At 44.8% G+C, this 18,356-nt stretch overlaps 1 protein-coding gene across 1 annotated transcript; it reads right to left on the reverse strand.

Annotated features, from left to right (window-relative positions):
* Positions 1-1,262: 1,262 nt before the first annotated feature.
* On the reverse strand, positions 1,263-18,088 carry EBI3 (Epstein-Barr virus induced 3). The gene is made up of 7 exons (XM_087890953.1): positions 17,955-18,088; positions 12,764-12,842; positions 8,015-8,257; positions 6,086-6,200; positions 4,649-4,821; positions 2,329-2,492; positions 1,263-1,532 (listed from the first exon to the last, which is right to left on the reverse strand). Exons 2-7 carry the CDS (start codon positions 12,840-12,842, stop codon positions 1,380-1,382), a joined length of 927 nt encoding a protein of 308 aa, XP_087747079.1. The 5' UTR covers positions 17,955-18,088; the 3' UTR covers positions 1,263-1,379.
* Positions 18,089-18,356: the final 268 nt, after the last annotated feature.

An 18,356-nucleotide genomic window follows, 5' to 3' on the forward strand; every position in this document is an offset into this window, starting at 1 on the left:
CCATCTTCAAACTCCCAAGGTTGAGAAATACTGCACTAGGAGAAATGTTGTAAGTCGAGGACTGTTGTGGTTGTAAATCAAGAACTACCTAAGAATAATTGTTATATGATGAGATTCGGAAAATTGTAAGCACAAAATGATTTTAACCGATTGAGATGCTGTCTACAATTGTTTGTAAGGATGATATTTTTATGTTGTCTTTTTTTTTATTTTAATCTAAAATAAAACTTTTTTCAAAAAAAAAAAAAGAACTACCTGTAATCAATCAGTCAATATAAATATAACCTGAAAGAGCCAAATTGGAAAGAAGAAACAGCTTTGGATAGGACAGACTCTGGAAATTCCACATTAGTGAAAACTCTGTGTGTGAACAAGCTTCCTCACCATGAGTGGAAGAAAAGATCTTCCTTGTCCTGGGATGGAGGAATCCAAGCCTCCCTCCTGATAGCCAAATCTGGCCCTAGGTTCCACCTTGGTTTACCTTTTCCAAAAAACAACCCAATCGGAAGATCATTTAAGAGCAAATTTATTAAGAGTACTCTGAAAAAGTACGGTCTGCTTATGAAAAGGGGGAGCCCTCAGAAATGGATTTCCTTTACTTTTATTCTTAGCACAACAAAAGAACTTCAAAATAAAAATTGGTTGGTTTAGAAATAGTCAACTGTTCAGTTACATCACAAGAATCACAGCATCCAATAACGGGTGTGTGCCCATAGCTATCGAAAAAGAGCATTGCATTCTGAATAAAAGTAAAAGAAACATTTGCAAAGGAAAACTATTTTCTTCGTCCACGGAGGCTTGAGAACAGCTAAAAACGAAGCTGTTATCTACAATGTATTGAATGCTCTCCTGCCAGTCCCAGTTTCTGAAAGAGAGGCTTTTTCTTGAAGGTTAAAATTTATGGGAAATTATTAGCAATACAAGGGACGCAGTGGCTCAGTGGCTAAGATGCTGAGCTTGTCGATCAAAAGGTCGGCAGTTCAGCGATTCAAATCCCTAGTATGGCATAATGGGGTGAGCTCCCGTTACTTGTCCCAGCTTCTGCCAACCTAGCAGTTCGAAAGCACGTAAAAAAATGCAAGTAGAAAAATAGGGACCACCTTTGGTGGGAAGGTAACAGTGTTCTGTGCGCCTTTGGCATTGAGTCATGCCGGCCATATGACCACGGAGACATCTTCAGACAGCGCTGGCTCTTCGGCTTTGAAACGGAGATGAGCACCGCCCCCTAGAGTTGGGAACGACTAGCACATATGTGCGAGGGGAACCTTTACCTTTACTTTTATTAGCAATACAATTGAAAAAGCACTAATTAATTAGCCAGTGCAGTAGTATTACAAAAACCATGTTTCAGGTATTACAAAGTCCATCCACTGTGGCTCTCACTCTGGCTCCCAGGATGCCCCAGAGGCTGGAAGACTCCAGGCGCTGTATTCCCCATTGTCCAGGAAATCTTTCGCGGCTACTTGGATGTGGTAGGTTACGCCAGAACGGATCCCGGTGAGGGTAAAGGAAGTTTGCTCGATAGGCCTGGTCTGGGGAAGCAAAGAAAAATACCATTTGTTTAGTGACTGTTTGAAGTTGCAACGACATTGAAAAATGTGAATTATACAACTGGTTTTTACAGGACTACCTCTGTTGCAAAAAAGTAATAATAAAAAAAGAGAAATTCAGGTAAGACCTTCAGACTATGCATAGAATAGAATAGAGTAGAGTAGAGTAGAGTAGAGTAGAGTAGAGTAGAGTAGAGTAGAATATTGGAATGAAGGATAGGATAGGATAGGATAGGATAGGATAGGATATTGGAATAAAGAATAGAGTAGAGTAAAGAGTAGAATATTGGAATGAAGAATAGAGTAGAGTAGAATAGAATATTGGAATGAAGAATAGAATAGAATAGAATAGAATAGAATAGAATAGAATAGAATAGAATAGAATATTGGAATGAAGAATAGAATAGAATAGAATAGAATAGAATAGAATAGAATAGAATAGAATAGAATATTGGAATGAAGAATAGAATAGAATAGAATAGAATAGAATAGAATAGAATAGAATAGAATAGAATAGAATAGAATAGAATAGAATAGAATATTGGAATGAAGAATAGAATAGAATAGAATAGAATAGAATAGAATAGAATAGAATATTGGAATGAAGAATAGAGTAGAGTAGAGTAGAGTAGAACAGAACAGAACAGAACAACAACAGAACAACAACAGAACAGAACAGAATAGAATATTGGAAGGAATCTTGGGCAGCAAACCCTACCCCATTTCAGACAAATGGTTGTTCAGTTAACATGGAGTGACTGCCATCTCCCGCACTCACTGTTCTGTTAAGCCTTGATCTGTCCCTCGAATAACGGATGATATATTGCAGGGGAAAATATTCCGGATGTAACCAGGAACTAGGAGCCTTCCATTGTACATGCAATGTTTTTTTCTTCCCTTGGATCGGGGAGACCGTTACGTTTTCTGGAGGGTCTGGCTGGACTAAGAAAAGTGAAGGAGAGAATTAAACCAACCCAATATACCACAGATGGCAAATCTTTTCGACACCGAGTGCCCAAACCGGAAGGCACATGTGCGTGCACGCCGGAGCCCTGGAAACTCAAACACCAGCTGGCCAATGCACATACCCGCCGGCCACCTCGTCTTCCACCAGGATCACCTGAGTAGTGCTCCTGGTTCCTGCAGTCGGCAATTTTTCCTCTGGAAATCCATTCCTACTCTCTACAGACTTTTAGCTATACAATTTGGGATGAACACTCTTGGAATGGTGTGGGAATAGGAATGGATTGCTAGAGGAAAAAATTGCAGACTACAGGAACCTGGAGCACCATTCAGGTGACTCTGAAGCAGGGGTGAAATGCTCCCGGTTCAGACCGGATCGCCCGATCCGGTAGCAATGGCGGCGGGTGGTTCGGAGAACGGGTAGCAAAAATCCCTGCGCCTCCCCCCCACCCATGCCCAGCTGAGCCGCACGATCATCAGAGGCTTTTTTTTTTAACTTTTCAAAGCATTTTTTTCTACAACCTCTTCCGACGAAAAAATGCTTTTAAAAGTAAAAAAAAAAAAAAAGCCTCTGATGATTGCGCGGCTCAGCTGAGATCGTCAGAGGCTTTTCAAAGCACTTTTTTCTGCAACCTCTTTGGCCGAAGAGGTGGTTAAAAAAAATGCTTTGAAAAGTCTCTGACAATCCCAACTGAATTGCCTGATCGGCAGTGGCTTTTCAAAGCATTTTTTTGCAACCGATCAGGCAACTCAGCTTGGATCGTCAGAGGCTTTTGAAAGTAAAAAAGCCTCTGCTGATCAGGGAACTCAGGTTTTTTTTTTCTTTTAAATGCCTCTGACGATCCCAGCTGAGCCGCACAATCATCAGAGGCTTTTTTTTTTTTTTTTACTTTTAAAAGCATTTTTTCGGCCAAAGAGGTTGTAGAAAAAATGCTTTGAAAAGTTAAAAAAAAAAAAAAGTTGGCCACGCCCACCCAGTCACATTACCCCCGACACACACCAAGCCACGCCCACAGAACCGGTAGTAACAAATTTTACATTTCACCCCTGCCCTGAGGACACAGTTGAAAACTCCAAGTAGCCTCAACGACCCTCTCAAAGGATGCAAATGATCAGCTGTCTGAAAAGAGTATAAATCCTTCCATTCCCCATCATCCAGTCAGAGCTGAAGAAGCTTCTTGGATGAGAAGCGAAACGTTTTCAAAAGAAAGTCCAGTTGCCTCCTGAAAAAAAGCACCTTTGGGACCTAAACACTAAGCTTAACAAGTTGTACTAACACAGTTACTCGGCTTCTACCTAACCTGGCTTTAATGTTGGTTTGAACTTAACCCACGGATGTTTGTCCCAAGGGTGAAATGTTCCCGGTTCGGACCGGATCGCCCAATCCAGTAGCGATGGAGGCGGGTGGTTCAGAGAACTGGTAGCAAAAATCCCTGCCCACCCACACCCCCCATGCCCAGCTGAGCCGCACAATCATCAGAGGCTTTTTTTTTTTTTTACTTTTAAAAGCACTTTTTCTACAACCTCTTCGGCCGAAAAAATGCTCTTAAAAGTAAAAAAAAAAAAGCCTCTGATGATCGCGCGGCTCGGCTGGGATCGTCAGAGGCATTTAAAAGAAAAAAACCCTGAGTTGCCTGATCGTCAGAGGTTTTTTTTTTTCTTTTAAATGCCTCTGACAATCCAAGTTGAGTTGACTAATTAGCAGAGGCTTTTTTTCTTTTAAATGCCTCTGACGATCCCAGCTGAGTTGCCTGATCGGCAGAGGCTTTTAAAAGAAAAAAAGCCTCTGCCGATCAGGCAACTCAGCTGGGATCGTCAGAGCCTTTTGAAAGCATTTTTTTACAACCTCTTCGCCGAAGAGGTTGTAGAAAAAATGGTTTTAAAAGGATTTTTAAAAATTGGCCACGCCCACCCAGTCACATTATTTCCCCCCCCCCCCCCAATAAGCCACGCCAACAGAACCGGTAGTAACAAATTTTAGATTTCACCACTGGTTTGTCCCAAGATATTAAAATGGCTGTCAGGCCAAACTTCTGCACCAGGACTGAGCACAAAATTCCATTTTCCTTTCCTTGCAGGCTGTTTCAAAGCCCCCCACCACGTCGACGAGGGGTGAGAATTGCTTGCAAACTCACTGATCTGATCCAGGAAGACTAAAAAGAAACCACTCGCTGTCCCCAGTGGATTCACGGCTGTCACGTTGAGCATGTAGGGATCGGTGGAGAACATCTGCAAGACGGTCAAACTGCAACTGTGGCTCCCTGCAATTGCTTGTTTGCACTGATGGACGTCTCCCGTTAAGCCATGCCTGTGTCTCCAAGGAAAACTGGGTTCAGACATGCATTGCATATGCGGCATCTTAAGGGTTGTGTGAACGGGTCCCGGTGACTGCAGTCATGGGGAGAAGTGCAAGGATAACCTCTCTCTCCCTCCCTCCTTCCCTTCCTTCCTTCCTTTCCCTCCTTTCCCTCCCTCATCCATCCTCTTCTTTCCTCTTCTCTTTCCCCTCTATTCTCTTCCTCCTTCCCTTTTTTCTCTTTCTTCCCATTCTTCCTCTCCTTCTTTCCCTTTCATGTTTCTTTCCTTCCTCTTGTTCTTTTCTCCTTCCTTCCCTCCCTCCTCCTCCTCTTTCCTTTTTTTCTTTCCTTCCATCCTTCCTCTCACTCTTTTCCTTTCTTGTTCCTTTCCTTCCTCTTGTTCTTCTTCTCCTTCCTTCCTTCCCTCCTTCCTCCTTTCCTCTTTCTTCCCTCCCTCCCCTCAATCTTTCTTTTCCTTTCTTCTTATTTTTATTCTTCTTCTTTTCTTTTTTCTTTCTTTCCATCCTTCTCATTCATTTCCTTTCTTGTTTCTTTCCTTCCTCGTTTTTTTCTCCTTCCTTCCCTCCCTCCTCCTTTCCTCTTTCCTCCCTCCCTCCCCTCGATCTTTCTATTCCTTCCTTCTTATTTTTATTCTTTTTCTTTTCTTTTTTCTCTTTTTTTCCATCCCTCTCATTCATTTCCTTTCTTGTTTCTTTCCTTCCTCTTGTTCTTTTCCTCCTTCCTTCCTTCCCTCCCTCCCTCCTCCTCCTCTTTCCTCCATCTCTCCCCTCGATCTTTCTTTTCCTTCCTTCTTATTTTTATTCTTTTTCTTTTCTGTTTTCTCTTTCTTTCCATCCTTCTCATTCATTTCCTTTCTTGTTTCTTTCCTTCCTCTTGTTCTTTTTCTCCTTCCTTCCCTTCCTCCCTACTTCCTTCCTTAAATATATAGCCCCCCCCCCCCATCGCAAAGATTCTGAGCTGCTCACACACAAAAACAGTCCATCAAAATTATAAATACAATTAGAAACCCAAATACAATCCATCAGGCCTCCAAAGCCTTCCTGAAAAGTTCCATCTTCAGCACCATTCTGAAATGTTTATTGCTTTTTTTTTTAATAACACCTGGACACCTAGGCTCCTCCAGCTTGTCGATCAGAAAGGTTGGCAATTCAGCGGTTCGAATCCCTAGTACAGGTCTCCTGCCTGAGCAGGGGGCTGGACTAGATGACCTTCAAGGTCCCTTCCAACTCTCTTACTGTTACCTTTGCTCTTTACCTGTAGCTGGCAAAGAAAGACGTGGGCAGAAGGGTGTCAGTTGCCAAAGTCCAAGAGCAATTGACCACTGGGTAGCTGATGGACCTGCAATGGATCGATGGTTTCTCAGGAGGATCTGCAAAGCAGAAGCCCAAAAGTTTTTTTTAATATAACTTTTTATTATTTTTTATAAAAACAAACATTTAGTACATCTGTCGCCCCCTCCCCGTGACATCTCGGTTATCTTCGGTCCTTCTTCTTCTTCTTCTTCTTCTTCTTCTTCTTCTTCCAAAAAAGGAACTTTCTTCTATCTTGATCTTTATACAAACCATTTTAATATCTCCTTATTAAAACAAAATTCTGCCTATCAAATTTTTAAATATAATCATAAAGCTTTTATCTTTTATATCTCTTTTCCAACCAATAATAGAAACAGTTCCATATTCTATAATACTCTTATCTCTTCCCTATCTTTAATCCTTAAAGTCAATCTATTCATTTCTGCACAGTCCATAATTTTTTTTTTATCGCCTCATCTTCCAAAGGTATTTTCTCTGCTTTCCAATTTTGAGCATAAACAATTCTTGCAGCTGTTATTACATGTATAATCAAATAAGTATGTTCCTTACTAGTCTTTTCTGGAAGAATACCCAATAGGAACAGCTCTGGTTTAAATTCAATACGTCACTGTATCATCTCCAGAAGTCCAAAAGGTGAGTGACACATCTGGATCCCCTCTACCTCTACAGGTAGTTCTGGACTTATGACCAAAAATTGAGATCCCATATTTCTGCTGATAAGCAAGACAGCTGTTAAGTGAATTTTGGCCCATTTTACGACTTTTCTTGCCACAGGGGTTAAGTGAATCACTGCAGTTCAGTTAGTAACGTGCCTGTCAAGTGAATCTGGCTTCTCCGTGAACTTTGTAGGTCAGAAAGCTGCAAAAGGGGGTTGCATGAAGGCATGAATCAGTGTTTTTCAAACTTGGCCACATTAACATGTGCAGAGTTCAACTCTCAGAAATCTCCATGCTGGTGGAGGAATTTTAAGAGTTGGTCCACACATCTTAAAGTGAGAGGTACTTTCATGAAGGAAAGAGGAGGGAGGGAGGAAAGAAAGGGAAGGAAGATGGATAGATGGATGGATGGATGGATGGATGGGAGAAAGAGGAAGGAAGGAAGGGAAAGAGGGAGGGTGGGAGGGAGGGAGGAAAGAAGAAAAAGGAAGAAAACAAGGGAGGAAAGAAAGAGAAAGAAAGGAAGGGAGGAAAGAAGAGAGGGAGGATGAAAGGATGGAGAGGGAGGCAGGAATAGAGGAAGGAAAAGGAAGGAGGGAGAGAAGGAGGGAGGAAGGAAGGAAAGCAAACGGATGGGAGAAAGAGGAAAAGAGGGAGGGAGGGAGGGAAGAAGGAAGGAAAGGATGGACGAAGGGAAAAAATGGGGAGGGAGGGAGGAAGGAAGGCGTGGAGAAAGGAAGTGAGGGAAGGAGGAATGGGGGAAACTGGGGAAAAGAGGGAGGGAGGGGGGAGGGAGGAAGGAAGGAAGGAAGGAAGGAAGAAAGGAAAGGGTGAACGAAGGAAAAAATGGGGAGGGAGGAAGGAAGGAGTGGAGAAAGGAAGTGAGGGAAGGAGGAATGGGGGAAACAGTGGGGAAAAGTGGGAGGGAGGGAGGTGGGAGGAAGGAAGGAAGGAAGGAAGGAAGGAAGGAAAGGGTGGACGAAGGAAAACAATGGGGAGGGAGGAAGGAAGGAAGGAGTGGAGAAAAGAGGAAGCGAGGGTGGGAGGAATGGGGGAAAGAGTGGGGAAAAGAGAGAGGGAGGGAGGGAGGGAGGGAGGGAGGGAGGGAGGAAGGAAGGAAGGAAGGAAGGAAGGAAGGAAGGAATTGCCACATCATATGGCTGGATGGCTCCATTTGGGTAAGAGAGAGTTTGGGGCTCAGTTTTCTCACTCACAGCCCATCCGGAGATGAATCCTTCGCAGGGTCTGCCCAGTGCTGGCATCCTGGCAGCTGTATTCCCCTTCCTGGGCCAAACTGGCATTCTGCAAGACGAGGCTGCTGTCTTTTTGCACCCCGTTCAAAACGGTCTCCGAGGTCGTGTGGTTTTTCCATGCCACCCGGGATCCACCTTCAGGAACAGGGCAAGTCAAGACCACGTTGGCCTCCCCGAGTCGGGCATACTGACGGTCGATGGGCTCTATTGCAGTCAAGAAAGAACAATGACGTTGGTGGGGAAAAAAATAGCATGCAGCATTTGCCTAACAATAGCCTGGCTTATCCTGAACTATGATTTGCTTAACCATTGTATATAAATCCTAATTTGGATTATGGCCTTTTTGTGGCCCCTAAAAGCAGTGTTTTTCAAAGCTGGCCGCTTTAAAATGTGAGGATTTCAACTCTCAGAATTCCCCAGCCTGCATCTCTCTCTCTCGCTCTCGCTCTCTCTCTCGCTCTCGCTCTCCCTCCCTCCCTCTCTCCCTCCTTCCCTCCCTCCCTCCCTCTCTCTCTCTCTCTCTCTCTCTCCCTCCTTCCCTCCCTCCCTCTCTCTCTCTCTCTCTCTCTCTCTCTCTCTCTCTCCCTCCCTCCCTCCCTCCCTTATCAAGGAGAGAAGCAACTGAGAACTAAGGAGAAATTTCCTGACAGTTAGAACAATTAACCAGTGGAACAACTTGCCTCCAGAAGTTGTGGATGCTCCAACACTGGAAGTTTTTAAGAAGAGGTTGGATAACCATTTGTCTGAAGTGGTGTAGGGTTTCCTGCCTAAGCAGGGGGTTGGACTAGAAGACCTCCAAGGTCCCTTCCAACTCTGTTATTCTATTCTATTCTATTCTATTCTATTCTATTCTATTCTATTCTATTCTATTCTACTCTACTCTACTCTACTCTACTCTACTCTACTCTACTCTACTCTACTCTACTCTACTCTATTCCTGTTCAACATTTATGTGAAGCCGCTGGGTGAGATCATCCGTGGCTTTGGGGTGAGATACCACCAGTACGCTGATGACACCCAGCTGTACATCTCCACCCCAGGCCACCCCAACGATGCCCTTGAAGTGATGTCCCAGTGCCTGGAGGCCATGCGGATCTGGATGGGGAGGAACAGGCTCAGGCTCAACCCTTCCAAGACTGAGTGGCTGTGGCTCCCGGCATCCCGATATAGTCAGTTGACTCCATCACTGACTATTGGGGGCGAGTCGTTGGCCCCCACAGAGAGGGCTCGCAATCTGGGAGTCCTCCTGGATAGGCAGCTGTCTTTGGAGGAACATCTGACGGCTGTAACCAGGGGGACCTTTTGTCAGGTTCGCCTGATCCGCCAGTTGCGGCCCTTTCTTGATCGGGATTCCCTGTGCACAGTCACTCATGCCCTCATCACCTCTCGCCTGGACTACTGCAACGCTCTCTACATGGGGCTCCCCTTGAGGAGCACCCAGAGGCTCCAGCTGGTCCAGAATGCAGCAGCGCGGGTAGTGATGGGAGCAGCCTGGCGCTCCCATGTAACACCGCTCCTGCGCGAGCTGCACTGGCTCCCAGTGGTCTTCCGGGTGCGCTTCAAGGTGTTGGTTATCACCTTTAAAGCGCTCCATGGCATAGGGCCTAGCTATCTTCGAGACCGCCTGCTGCTACCAACGACCTCCCATCGACCCATGCGCTCCCACAGAGAGGGCCTCCTCGGGGTGCCATCAGCCAAACAGTGCAGGCTGGTGACCCCCAGGGGGAGGGCCTTCTCTGTGGGGGCTCCCACCCTCTGGAATCAATTGCTCCCAGAGATAAGGAGAATCCAAGACCTCAGTGCCTTCCGCCGTGCCCTTAAAACCTTCCTTTTCCAGCAAGCCGGGCTGGCCTAATTTTTTAAGTGTTTTTAAGTGTTTTGTTTATTGTTTTTAATTAATGGGGCCAAATTTATATATGTATATTTTAACTGTATTTTAATATTTGTACTTGATGTTTTTACTTGGCTGTTCACCGCCCTGAGTCCTCAGGGAGAAGGGCGGTATACAAATTCAAAATAAAATAAAAATAAAATAAATTACATTCCATTCCATTCTATTTCTATTTGAATCTGAATAGATCGCTGAATCTGATCGAACACTGGTAAGGTCGCATATTAAGGCCTACCTAGTGGCGATAGAGATGGCAAAGTCTAACTACTTTTCCGCCTCTATTGCGTCATCAGGGAATCGTCCGGCCGCCCTGTTTAGGGTGACCCGCGCCCTGCTCCATCCGGGAGTGCGGGAGGATCCCTTAGAAGGCAGGGCGGAGGATTTCGGACAATACCTGTATGACAAAATCGCCCAGATCCGGGGGGATTTGGACTCTGACTGGGTAGATCAGGGCAGGGTGACGAGGAATAGTCTTGAGAATGTTATCTGGGAGGAGTTTGATGCTGTGACTCCTGATGATGTGGACAGGATTTTGGGGAGACTTAGTGCGGCCACATGTTTACTGGACCCGTGTCCCTCCTGGTTGGTACTGGCTTCCCGGGAGGTTACACGAGGCTGGCTCCAGGGTGTTATCAACGCTTCGTTGAGTGAGGGTTACTTCCCCACCGCCTTGAAAGAGGCGGTGGTGAGGCCTCTCCTCAAGAAGCCGTCCCTGGATCCGGCAATATTGGCCAACTATCGTCCTGTCTCCAACCTTCGCTTTATGGCGAAGGTTGTTGAGAGTGTGGTCGCACGACAGTTTCCGCAATTCCTGGAGGAAACATCTTATCTAGATCCGTTCCAGTCGGGTTTCAGGTCTGGGCACAGCACAGAAACGGCATTGGTCGCGTTGGTTGATGATCTCTGGAGGGCTCGGGACAGGGGTTGTTCCTCTGTTCTGGTCCTGTTAGACCTCTCAGCGGCTTTTGATACCATCGACCATGGTATCATGCTGCACCGGCTGGAAGAGTTGGGGGTGGGAGGCACCGTGTTGCGGTGGTTCTCCTCCTTTCTCTCCGACCGGTCGCAGTTTGTGTTGGCAGGGGGGCAGAGGTCGACCTCGAGGCCTCTCATTTGTGGAGTGCCGCAGGGATCGGTCCTCTCGCCTCTCCTGTTCAACATTTATGTGAAGCCGCTGGGTGAGATCATCCGTGGCTTTGGGGTGAGATACCACCAGTACGCTGATGACACCCAGCTGTACATTTCCACCCCAGGCCACCCCAACGATGCCCTTGAAGTGATGTCCCAGTGCCTGGAGGCTGTACGGATCTGGATGGGGAGGAACAGGCTCAAGCTCAACCCTTCCAAGACTGAGTGGCTGTGGCTCCCGGCATCCCGATATAGTCAGTTGACTCCATCACTGACTATTGGGGGCGAGTCATTGGCCCCCACAGAGAGGGCTCGCAATCTGGGAGTCCTCCTGGATATGCAGCTGTCCTTGGAGGAACATCTGACGGCTGTAACCAGGGGGACCTTTTGTCAGGTTCACCTGATTCGCCAGTTGCGGCCCTTTCTTGATCGGGATTCCCTGTGCACAGTCACTCACGCCCTCGTCACCTCTCGCCTTGACTATTGCAACGCTCTCTACATGGGGCTCCCCTTGAGGAGCACCCGGAGGCTCCAGCTGGTCCAGAACGCAGCAGCGCGGGTAGTGACGGGAGCAGCCTGGCGCTCCCATGTAACACCGCTCCTGCGCGAGCTGCACTGGCTCCCAGTTGTCTTCCGGGTGCGCTTCAAGGTGTTGGTTATCACCTTTAAAGCGCTCCATGGCATAGGGCCTAGCTATCTTCGAGACCGCCTGCTGCTACCAACGACCTCCCATCGACCCATGCGCTCCCACAGAGAGGGCCTCCTCGGGGTGCCATCAGCCAGACAATGTAGGCTGGTGACCCCCAGGGGGAGAGCCTTCTCTGTGGGGGCTCCCACCCTCTGGAATCAGCTCCCCCCAGAGATAAGGAGAATCCAAGACCTCAGTGCCTTCCGTCGCGCCCTTAAAACCCATTTATTTAAACAAGCCGGGCTGGCTTAAGATGAAATTTTTAACTGTTTTTAAATGTTTTAAACGTTTTTAATTGGTAAATGAGTTTTAATTGGGCCAAATTTATATATCTTTTAATTGTTTTTAATATTTGTTCTGCATGTTTTTTAATCTGGCTGTACACCGCCCTGAGTCCTCAAGGAGAAGGGCGGTATAGAAATCCAATATAAAATAAAATAAAAATAAAAATAAAATAAATATTTCTATTTCTATTTCTATTTCTATTTCTATTATTTCTATTTCTATTTCTATTTCTATTTCTATTCTCTGTCTATATTGTCTGCCTGCCTGCCTATTACCTACCTACCTACCTATCTATCTCTACACATATCTACCAACACACACGGTTAATTTTATTTTAAATATTTTAACAGTTTCTGATAGAGAGGGGTGGGGACAAGGAGGGCCCACCTAACAACATCCAAGCTGCAGGCCCAGATTGTTTCTTCTCAGACCTCCTGCTTAGAAGTACTAAGGATTTCCCCCCGCCCCCCCCCCCCCCAATCAATCATTTTAGATCTGGAGATCTGGCTTTTTTGCTTTAAGTGAGATAGAAGCATGGAGACTGGCCAAACGTACCATAGAAAGCAAGGTGCTAGCCCTCATGAGGCTTTACGGTATTTTTTTCCCTAAGCAAGCAAATAATTAAAACATAAGAAAATCAAATATAAAATAAAATCAAATATAAAATACAAATACAAAGCAAATAATTGACCTACCCAGAGCCTCCCACAAGTCCTACCTTCACTGGTCCAAGCAGTACTTGCAGAGACAATGAGACCAGACAGCAAGAACACGAGGAGAGACAGGATCCACTGCATCTTGACCGTGAGGAAAAGAGAGGTTTGAAAAAACCGCTTAAGAACCGCTTAGCATTCTTTTCCAGAGTCTCAACATCTTTTTTTACGTCGTGGCAACCAAAATTGGATGCAATCGTAGAAAGTCAGCACCCACCCCTCTCCTAGAAGAATGAAATATTTTGAGGAATATTTAAAAAAAGACAGAATATTATATTTCGCTAAGTGAGAAATGGAGAAACATTTTTTTTTCGAGGCAGAAAGCAGCCCCAATCTCCCTGCCCCCAAGCAGAAACCGAGGAGGCAGCATTAAGAAATGCAAAGATTTGGTAACCCATTCAAGACAGGATATTTTGAAACTCCCTGCAGCGAAGTCTGAACGAAGGCAGAAGGGTAGGATTAGCCCCTCACTCAAGATCCAACACAGGACAAAGCCATTAAGCCACAATAGGAATTGCCCAACACCCTTTCAGAACAGAAGCCGCTTCATTGCCTCACTGGAGAGCAGTCCAAACTTCAACCAAACTTAGCTCAGACAAACACCTCGGATTTCCATTTCCTCTTTTGCCTATAGAGCCAGCTATGACAACAGCCAATAGAATACATGTTCTTGCACAGGAACAGGAAGCTCAAGTGCAAAGCCCAAAGAAGGTATTAAAAAAACCCACTCTCAACTCCATTTGGTCAGCTGCCCAGAACCACAAATCCATGTGGTTCTTCTTCATCAATAAACCATCTTTGCCATCAGCCTCCATGTTTCCAATGTCTTTCTCCCAGCTTGGAACTGAACCAAATGGATATTTCTTCTCACCTTGGTCTTACTAAGGCATTATAGAGTGATACTAATGTGGGTAGGTAAATGCAGATCCAGCTGGATGATCACTGAAGGGCCCTCTTTAAGAAAGGAAATGTGCTTGTTTGAGGGAAGCCAATTATCTCCAGTTGAAAGGAGAGAATTCCTTTGAAGTAGAAACATTCAGAAGAAGGGGCCCCTCAGTTGTCAGAGATAAGAGACATTTGGTGATATACAGTATGAAGGTTAAAGAGATCAAGTATGGCCACATGTAATATTAACAAGAGATAATTTGAATCTATGCTTCAGTAATTGGCAAAAAGAATTATGATTGTTGGCAAAGAATAAATGAAACAGTAATTGGGAAGTGTCAATTAAATACAACAAATGTATATGATCACATAAACTGCTGAGTTAACAGAATCCTTTGTCTAGAAGGGTATAAAAACCATTGTACCTAATTTCTGTCTTTGTTCAATGCTTCATGTACAAGAGCTTTGAACCTATTGCGCAATATACATTGTCTCTGACTAACCCAGAAAAGTTGTGTTGGTCTTATTAAATCCACAACAATACTAATACTGTACTTCGTGCAATCTTAGTGTTGTGGTCTGCTAGCAGCCTGCGGAGCTGGCAGCAGAGTTGGACAGTGATGAGGCTGAGGAAGAACATGGGCCAGTCCTGGAGGCTGGAGAAGGCCTGGATGAGGGCTCTGCGTCGGAGGCAGAGATGGGGCCAGGGCCATCGGGGAATGAGGTGCGGACTCCAGATCCTCCAGAGGCTGACAGTAGAGAGGCAGAGGAACAGGAGGAGCTTGTTCCTAATGCACACATGAGAAGAGCTGCCAGGAGGCAAGAGCAGCTCAAGCAAAGAGGACAACTCGGGAGTAGGGCCAAGGGATGATAGGCCCCTCCCCTAAGGCTTAAAACAGACCAGCAATGACGTTTGGGCTTTGCCGGAAAACAACGTTGGTAGCTTCGTCTTCTTCTTCATCTACGTCTTGTATTTATTTTTGTATCTGGGACTTCTGAACGTTTGCCAAGAAAGGCCTAATTGGACCAAGGTTTGCGATAGGACTGAGGAATTTGTGTTGGGAGGAATTTGTTTTAATTTAGTTGAACGACGCTGGGAATGAAGTCATTCTCAGCTGTTCGAATAAAGTTTGTTTGTTTTTTCACGGATTGATTTTCCTACTACTTATTTGGGCCTGGGTCCCAACACTGGATTCTATCCCTCTGTTAATGCAACCTAGAACTGTATTGGCTTTTTTGGCAGCTGCAGCACACCCCTGGCTCATATTTAACTGATTGTCCACCGGGACTCCAAGATTCCTCTCACAGTTACTACTATTGAGCCAGGTACCACCTATCCCCATGATGGCGACACCTGCTAGAGGTGGCATGCAGAGTCCTCTCTGTGGGCATGCATGTGCCAGCCACCTAGTCTTCGGGTTTCCGGGGCTCCAGCGAACGTGCACGCGTTCCGGTTTGGCCGCTCTAATGTAGGTAATGCGGGTCCAGCTAGATGATCACTGAAGGGCCCTGTTTATTCATAGTATTGTAAGAAAGAAAATGTGCTTGTTTGAGAAAAGCAAAATTATCCAGTAGAAACAGTACAAAGGCAGACAAATTCCTTTGAAGTAGAAACATTCTATAAGAGGGGCCCCTTGGTTGTCAGAGATAGAGACATTTGGTGATATATAGTTTGAAGGTTAAAGAGAGCAAGGATGACCACATGAAGTATCAACAAGATATAAATTGAATCTATGCTTCGGTGATTTACAAGAAGAATTATGATTGTTTGGCAAGAATAATATGAAACTTAGTAATTAGAAAAATGTCATTTGATGTAACGAATGTCTGCAATGATAAGACTGCTGAATTGACAGAATCCTTTGTTTGAAACTGTATAAAACTGGAGTCTCATGATCATAAAGTTGTTCAAAGCTTCATGTACAAACTGGCTCTGAACCTATTGCGCAATACACTGTCTCTGACTAACCTAGGAAAGTTGTGCTGGTCTAATTATTCCACAACAGCTCAGTGCTGAAAAGGTTCACCATCACTGACCTATCCTATACCTGTGCATTTGGGGGGTTTTCTTGCCTAAATGTAGAGCCTTATTTTTCTCACCATTATATTTCACTTTGTTGGATAGGGCCCAATGCTCACGTCTGTCAAGATCCTTCTGTATCTTAAGCCTATCTTCTGGGCTGTTGGCTATTCCTGCCAGCTTGCTGTCATCTGCAAATTCGATGAGTTCTGGAGAACTCATCGGAAATCTGTTCGTCAAGGCTACGTTGGAAAAAAAATCACAACTCTTTTATTTTATTTTTTTTCAACCAGAGAAAGCTAAATTTCTCTATTTTGGCTTCATCTGTGCTCCCTGCTGTTGTCTTATTTACAGCTTCTCTCTTGAAAGCATTGCCTATAAATTGCAGCCAATTCCCCCAAGAGGAAATGGCTTCAAATTCCCCTTTTTTCTCCACGTTGCAGCTGCAATAGCAAACATCCAGAATGACAAACATGGATGTGGAAAGCCCCTTTTACTGTTGGTCTCCTGCATGCACACAGGTGTTTGTATGGGTATTTAGGCTTCCCTAACAATTGGGATTAAAAAATAAAAACTTCCAATCCTGAGTGTGACTCTCACAATAATCCTGCGAAGTGGGCTTGTTGGCCAGAAAAATTAAAATCCATGCACCCAACACCTCTGCAAAGTTTTGCTCTTGTAGCCACTCGAGTCTTTATATATATTTTAAAAGTACCTTTTCACTGATTTGACAGTTGTATTTCATGCCTTTTTTTCCCAATTTGTATTTGTTTATGGATTTGGGAGAATGGAGGGCAGAGTCCGTTGGGGTCTTGCTTCTCAAATCTGGGACTCCCTCCCTACCTGTCCCATGTTTTGGAGTGTAAATTCCAGGCTAGGGTTGGGAATTTTAGGTTTTGGAGTTGCAATGCATTGGTTGGGAACGATGGGAGTTGGGATGCCCAGATATTTGATATTAGACAGAGAGACAATGTGGTCTAATGGTTAAGGCACAGTCTAGAAAGCAGGAGGCTGTGAGTTCAAGTCCTGCCTTAGTCACAAATGCTGGCTTGGTGACTTTAGGCCAATCATTAGGAGACGGTGAGTCCTAAACAGGGTGTAGAATCAAAATCACGTGAAGTATTAGTACTGCTTTATAAATCCTTAGTAAGGCCACACCTGGAATACTGCATCCAGTTTTGATCACCACATTACAAAAAAAAAGATGTTGAGACTTTGGAAAAAGTGCAGAGAAGAGCAACTAAGAAGATCAAAGGCCTGGAGACGAAAACATATAAAGAAAAGTTGCAGGAATTGAGTGTGGCCAGTCTAGAGAAAAGAAGGACTATGGGGGACATGACAGAAGTATTCCAGTATTTGAGGGGCTGCCACAAAGAGGAGAGGGTCAACTTATTTTCTAAAGCACCAGAAGGCAGGACAAGAAGCAATGGATGGAAACTAATCAAGGAGAGAAGCAACTTGGAATTAAGGAGAAACTTCCCTAACAGTGAGGGCAATTAACCAGTGGAACAGCTTGCCACTAGAAGCTGTGGGTGCTTCATCACTTGAGGTTTTTAAGAAGGGACTGGACAGCCATTTGTCTGAAATGGGATAGGGTTTCCTGCTTGAGCAGGGGGCTAGACTAGAAGACCTCCAAGGTCCCTTCCAGCTCTATTCTGAAATAGAGCTGGAATTCTCTATACGCGGAAAGCCATCTGGGTGGCTTTGGGCCAATCACTAGGAGACAGTGAGTTCTAGTCACACCAGCTGGGTGACTTTGAACCAGTCCCTCTCTCTCAGCTCAACCCACCTCGCAGAGTTGTTGTGTTGTGAGGCAAATAAGAGGAGGAAGGAAGGAAAGTGTGATGGATATGTTCACTTCCTTGAGTTATTTATAAAAACAATAATAAAGGCAGGATACAAATATATAGTTGTAGGGCGCCAGACAAAGAGAGGGAAGGGAAAGGAAGGAGGAAAAAAAATAGTGTGAGGAAAACACACTAAAAGGGAAGGGAAAGAGACGGAAGACACAGGAAGGAAGGAAAGGCTATGTTCTCGGTCTAATTTTTGCATAATCGATGATAATAACTTACGGTATCGCAGAAGAAACACTGCGCTGAATTAAGGAAACAGGATTTGCTCTCTCTAACTTAAAAGTTCAGTCTTTTTTGGGTTTTTTTGGACTGCGTTGGTTTCCTTTGAACTAAAACGTTCATATCAGCCTCCTTTTAAATTTTGTTTTCACTCATTTGGTTTTGTGGATGACACTGGACCCTTGACCCTAGACTGGCCTTTAAGAGCGTGCGCCTTACCTTAAAATATGCCTCGATCCACCATACATGCAGTGCCCTTCGTCAAAGGAAAACAGGCCAGTCCCAAAAACGGGACGATGGGGAAGGCCAGGATTGCAACAGAGCATTTCGACATGCTAAGCAAACCCTCGTTCTGGCTGGAAAGGAAACAGGCCTTGAACCGCTGCCAAAGTGCGTTGTCATTCTGTTTTAGTTGTTGTGTCACACGTATGCTGTTTGGGTCATGCGTTTTTGGTACTTTTGTTTATTGTTTTTGTATGATTATTATTATTTGATATGGTATGGAGTATGTAAACTGAGAGTTTCTGCACTGGAGACAAATTCCTTCTTTGTCCAATCACATTTGACCAATAAAAAATTCTATTTTGTTCTGTTCTGTTCTGTGTTCTGTTCTGTTCCGTT

This window comes from Pantherophis guttatus, chromosome 1 (genome assembly GCF_059756535.1).
Source record: "Pantherophis guttatus breed Tessera chromosome 1, ASM5975653v1, whole genome shotgun sequence".
In the NCBI taxonomy this organism is placed as follows: Eukaryota; Metazoa; Chordata; class Lepidosauria; order Squamata; family Colubridae; genus Pantherophis; species Pantherophis guttatus.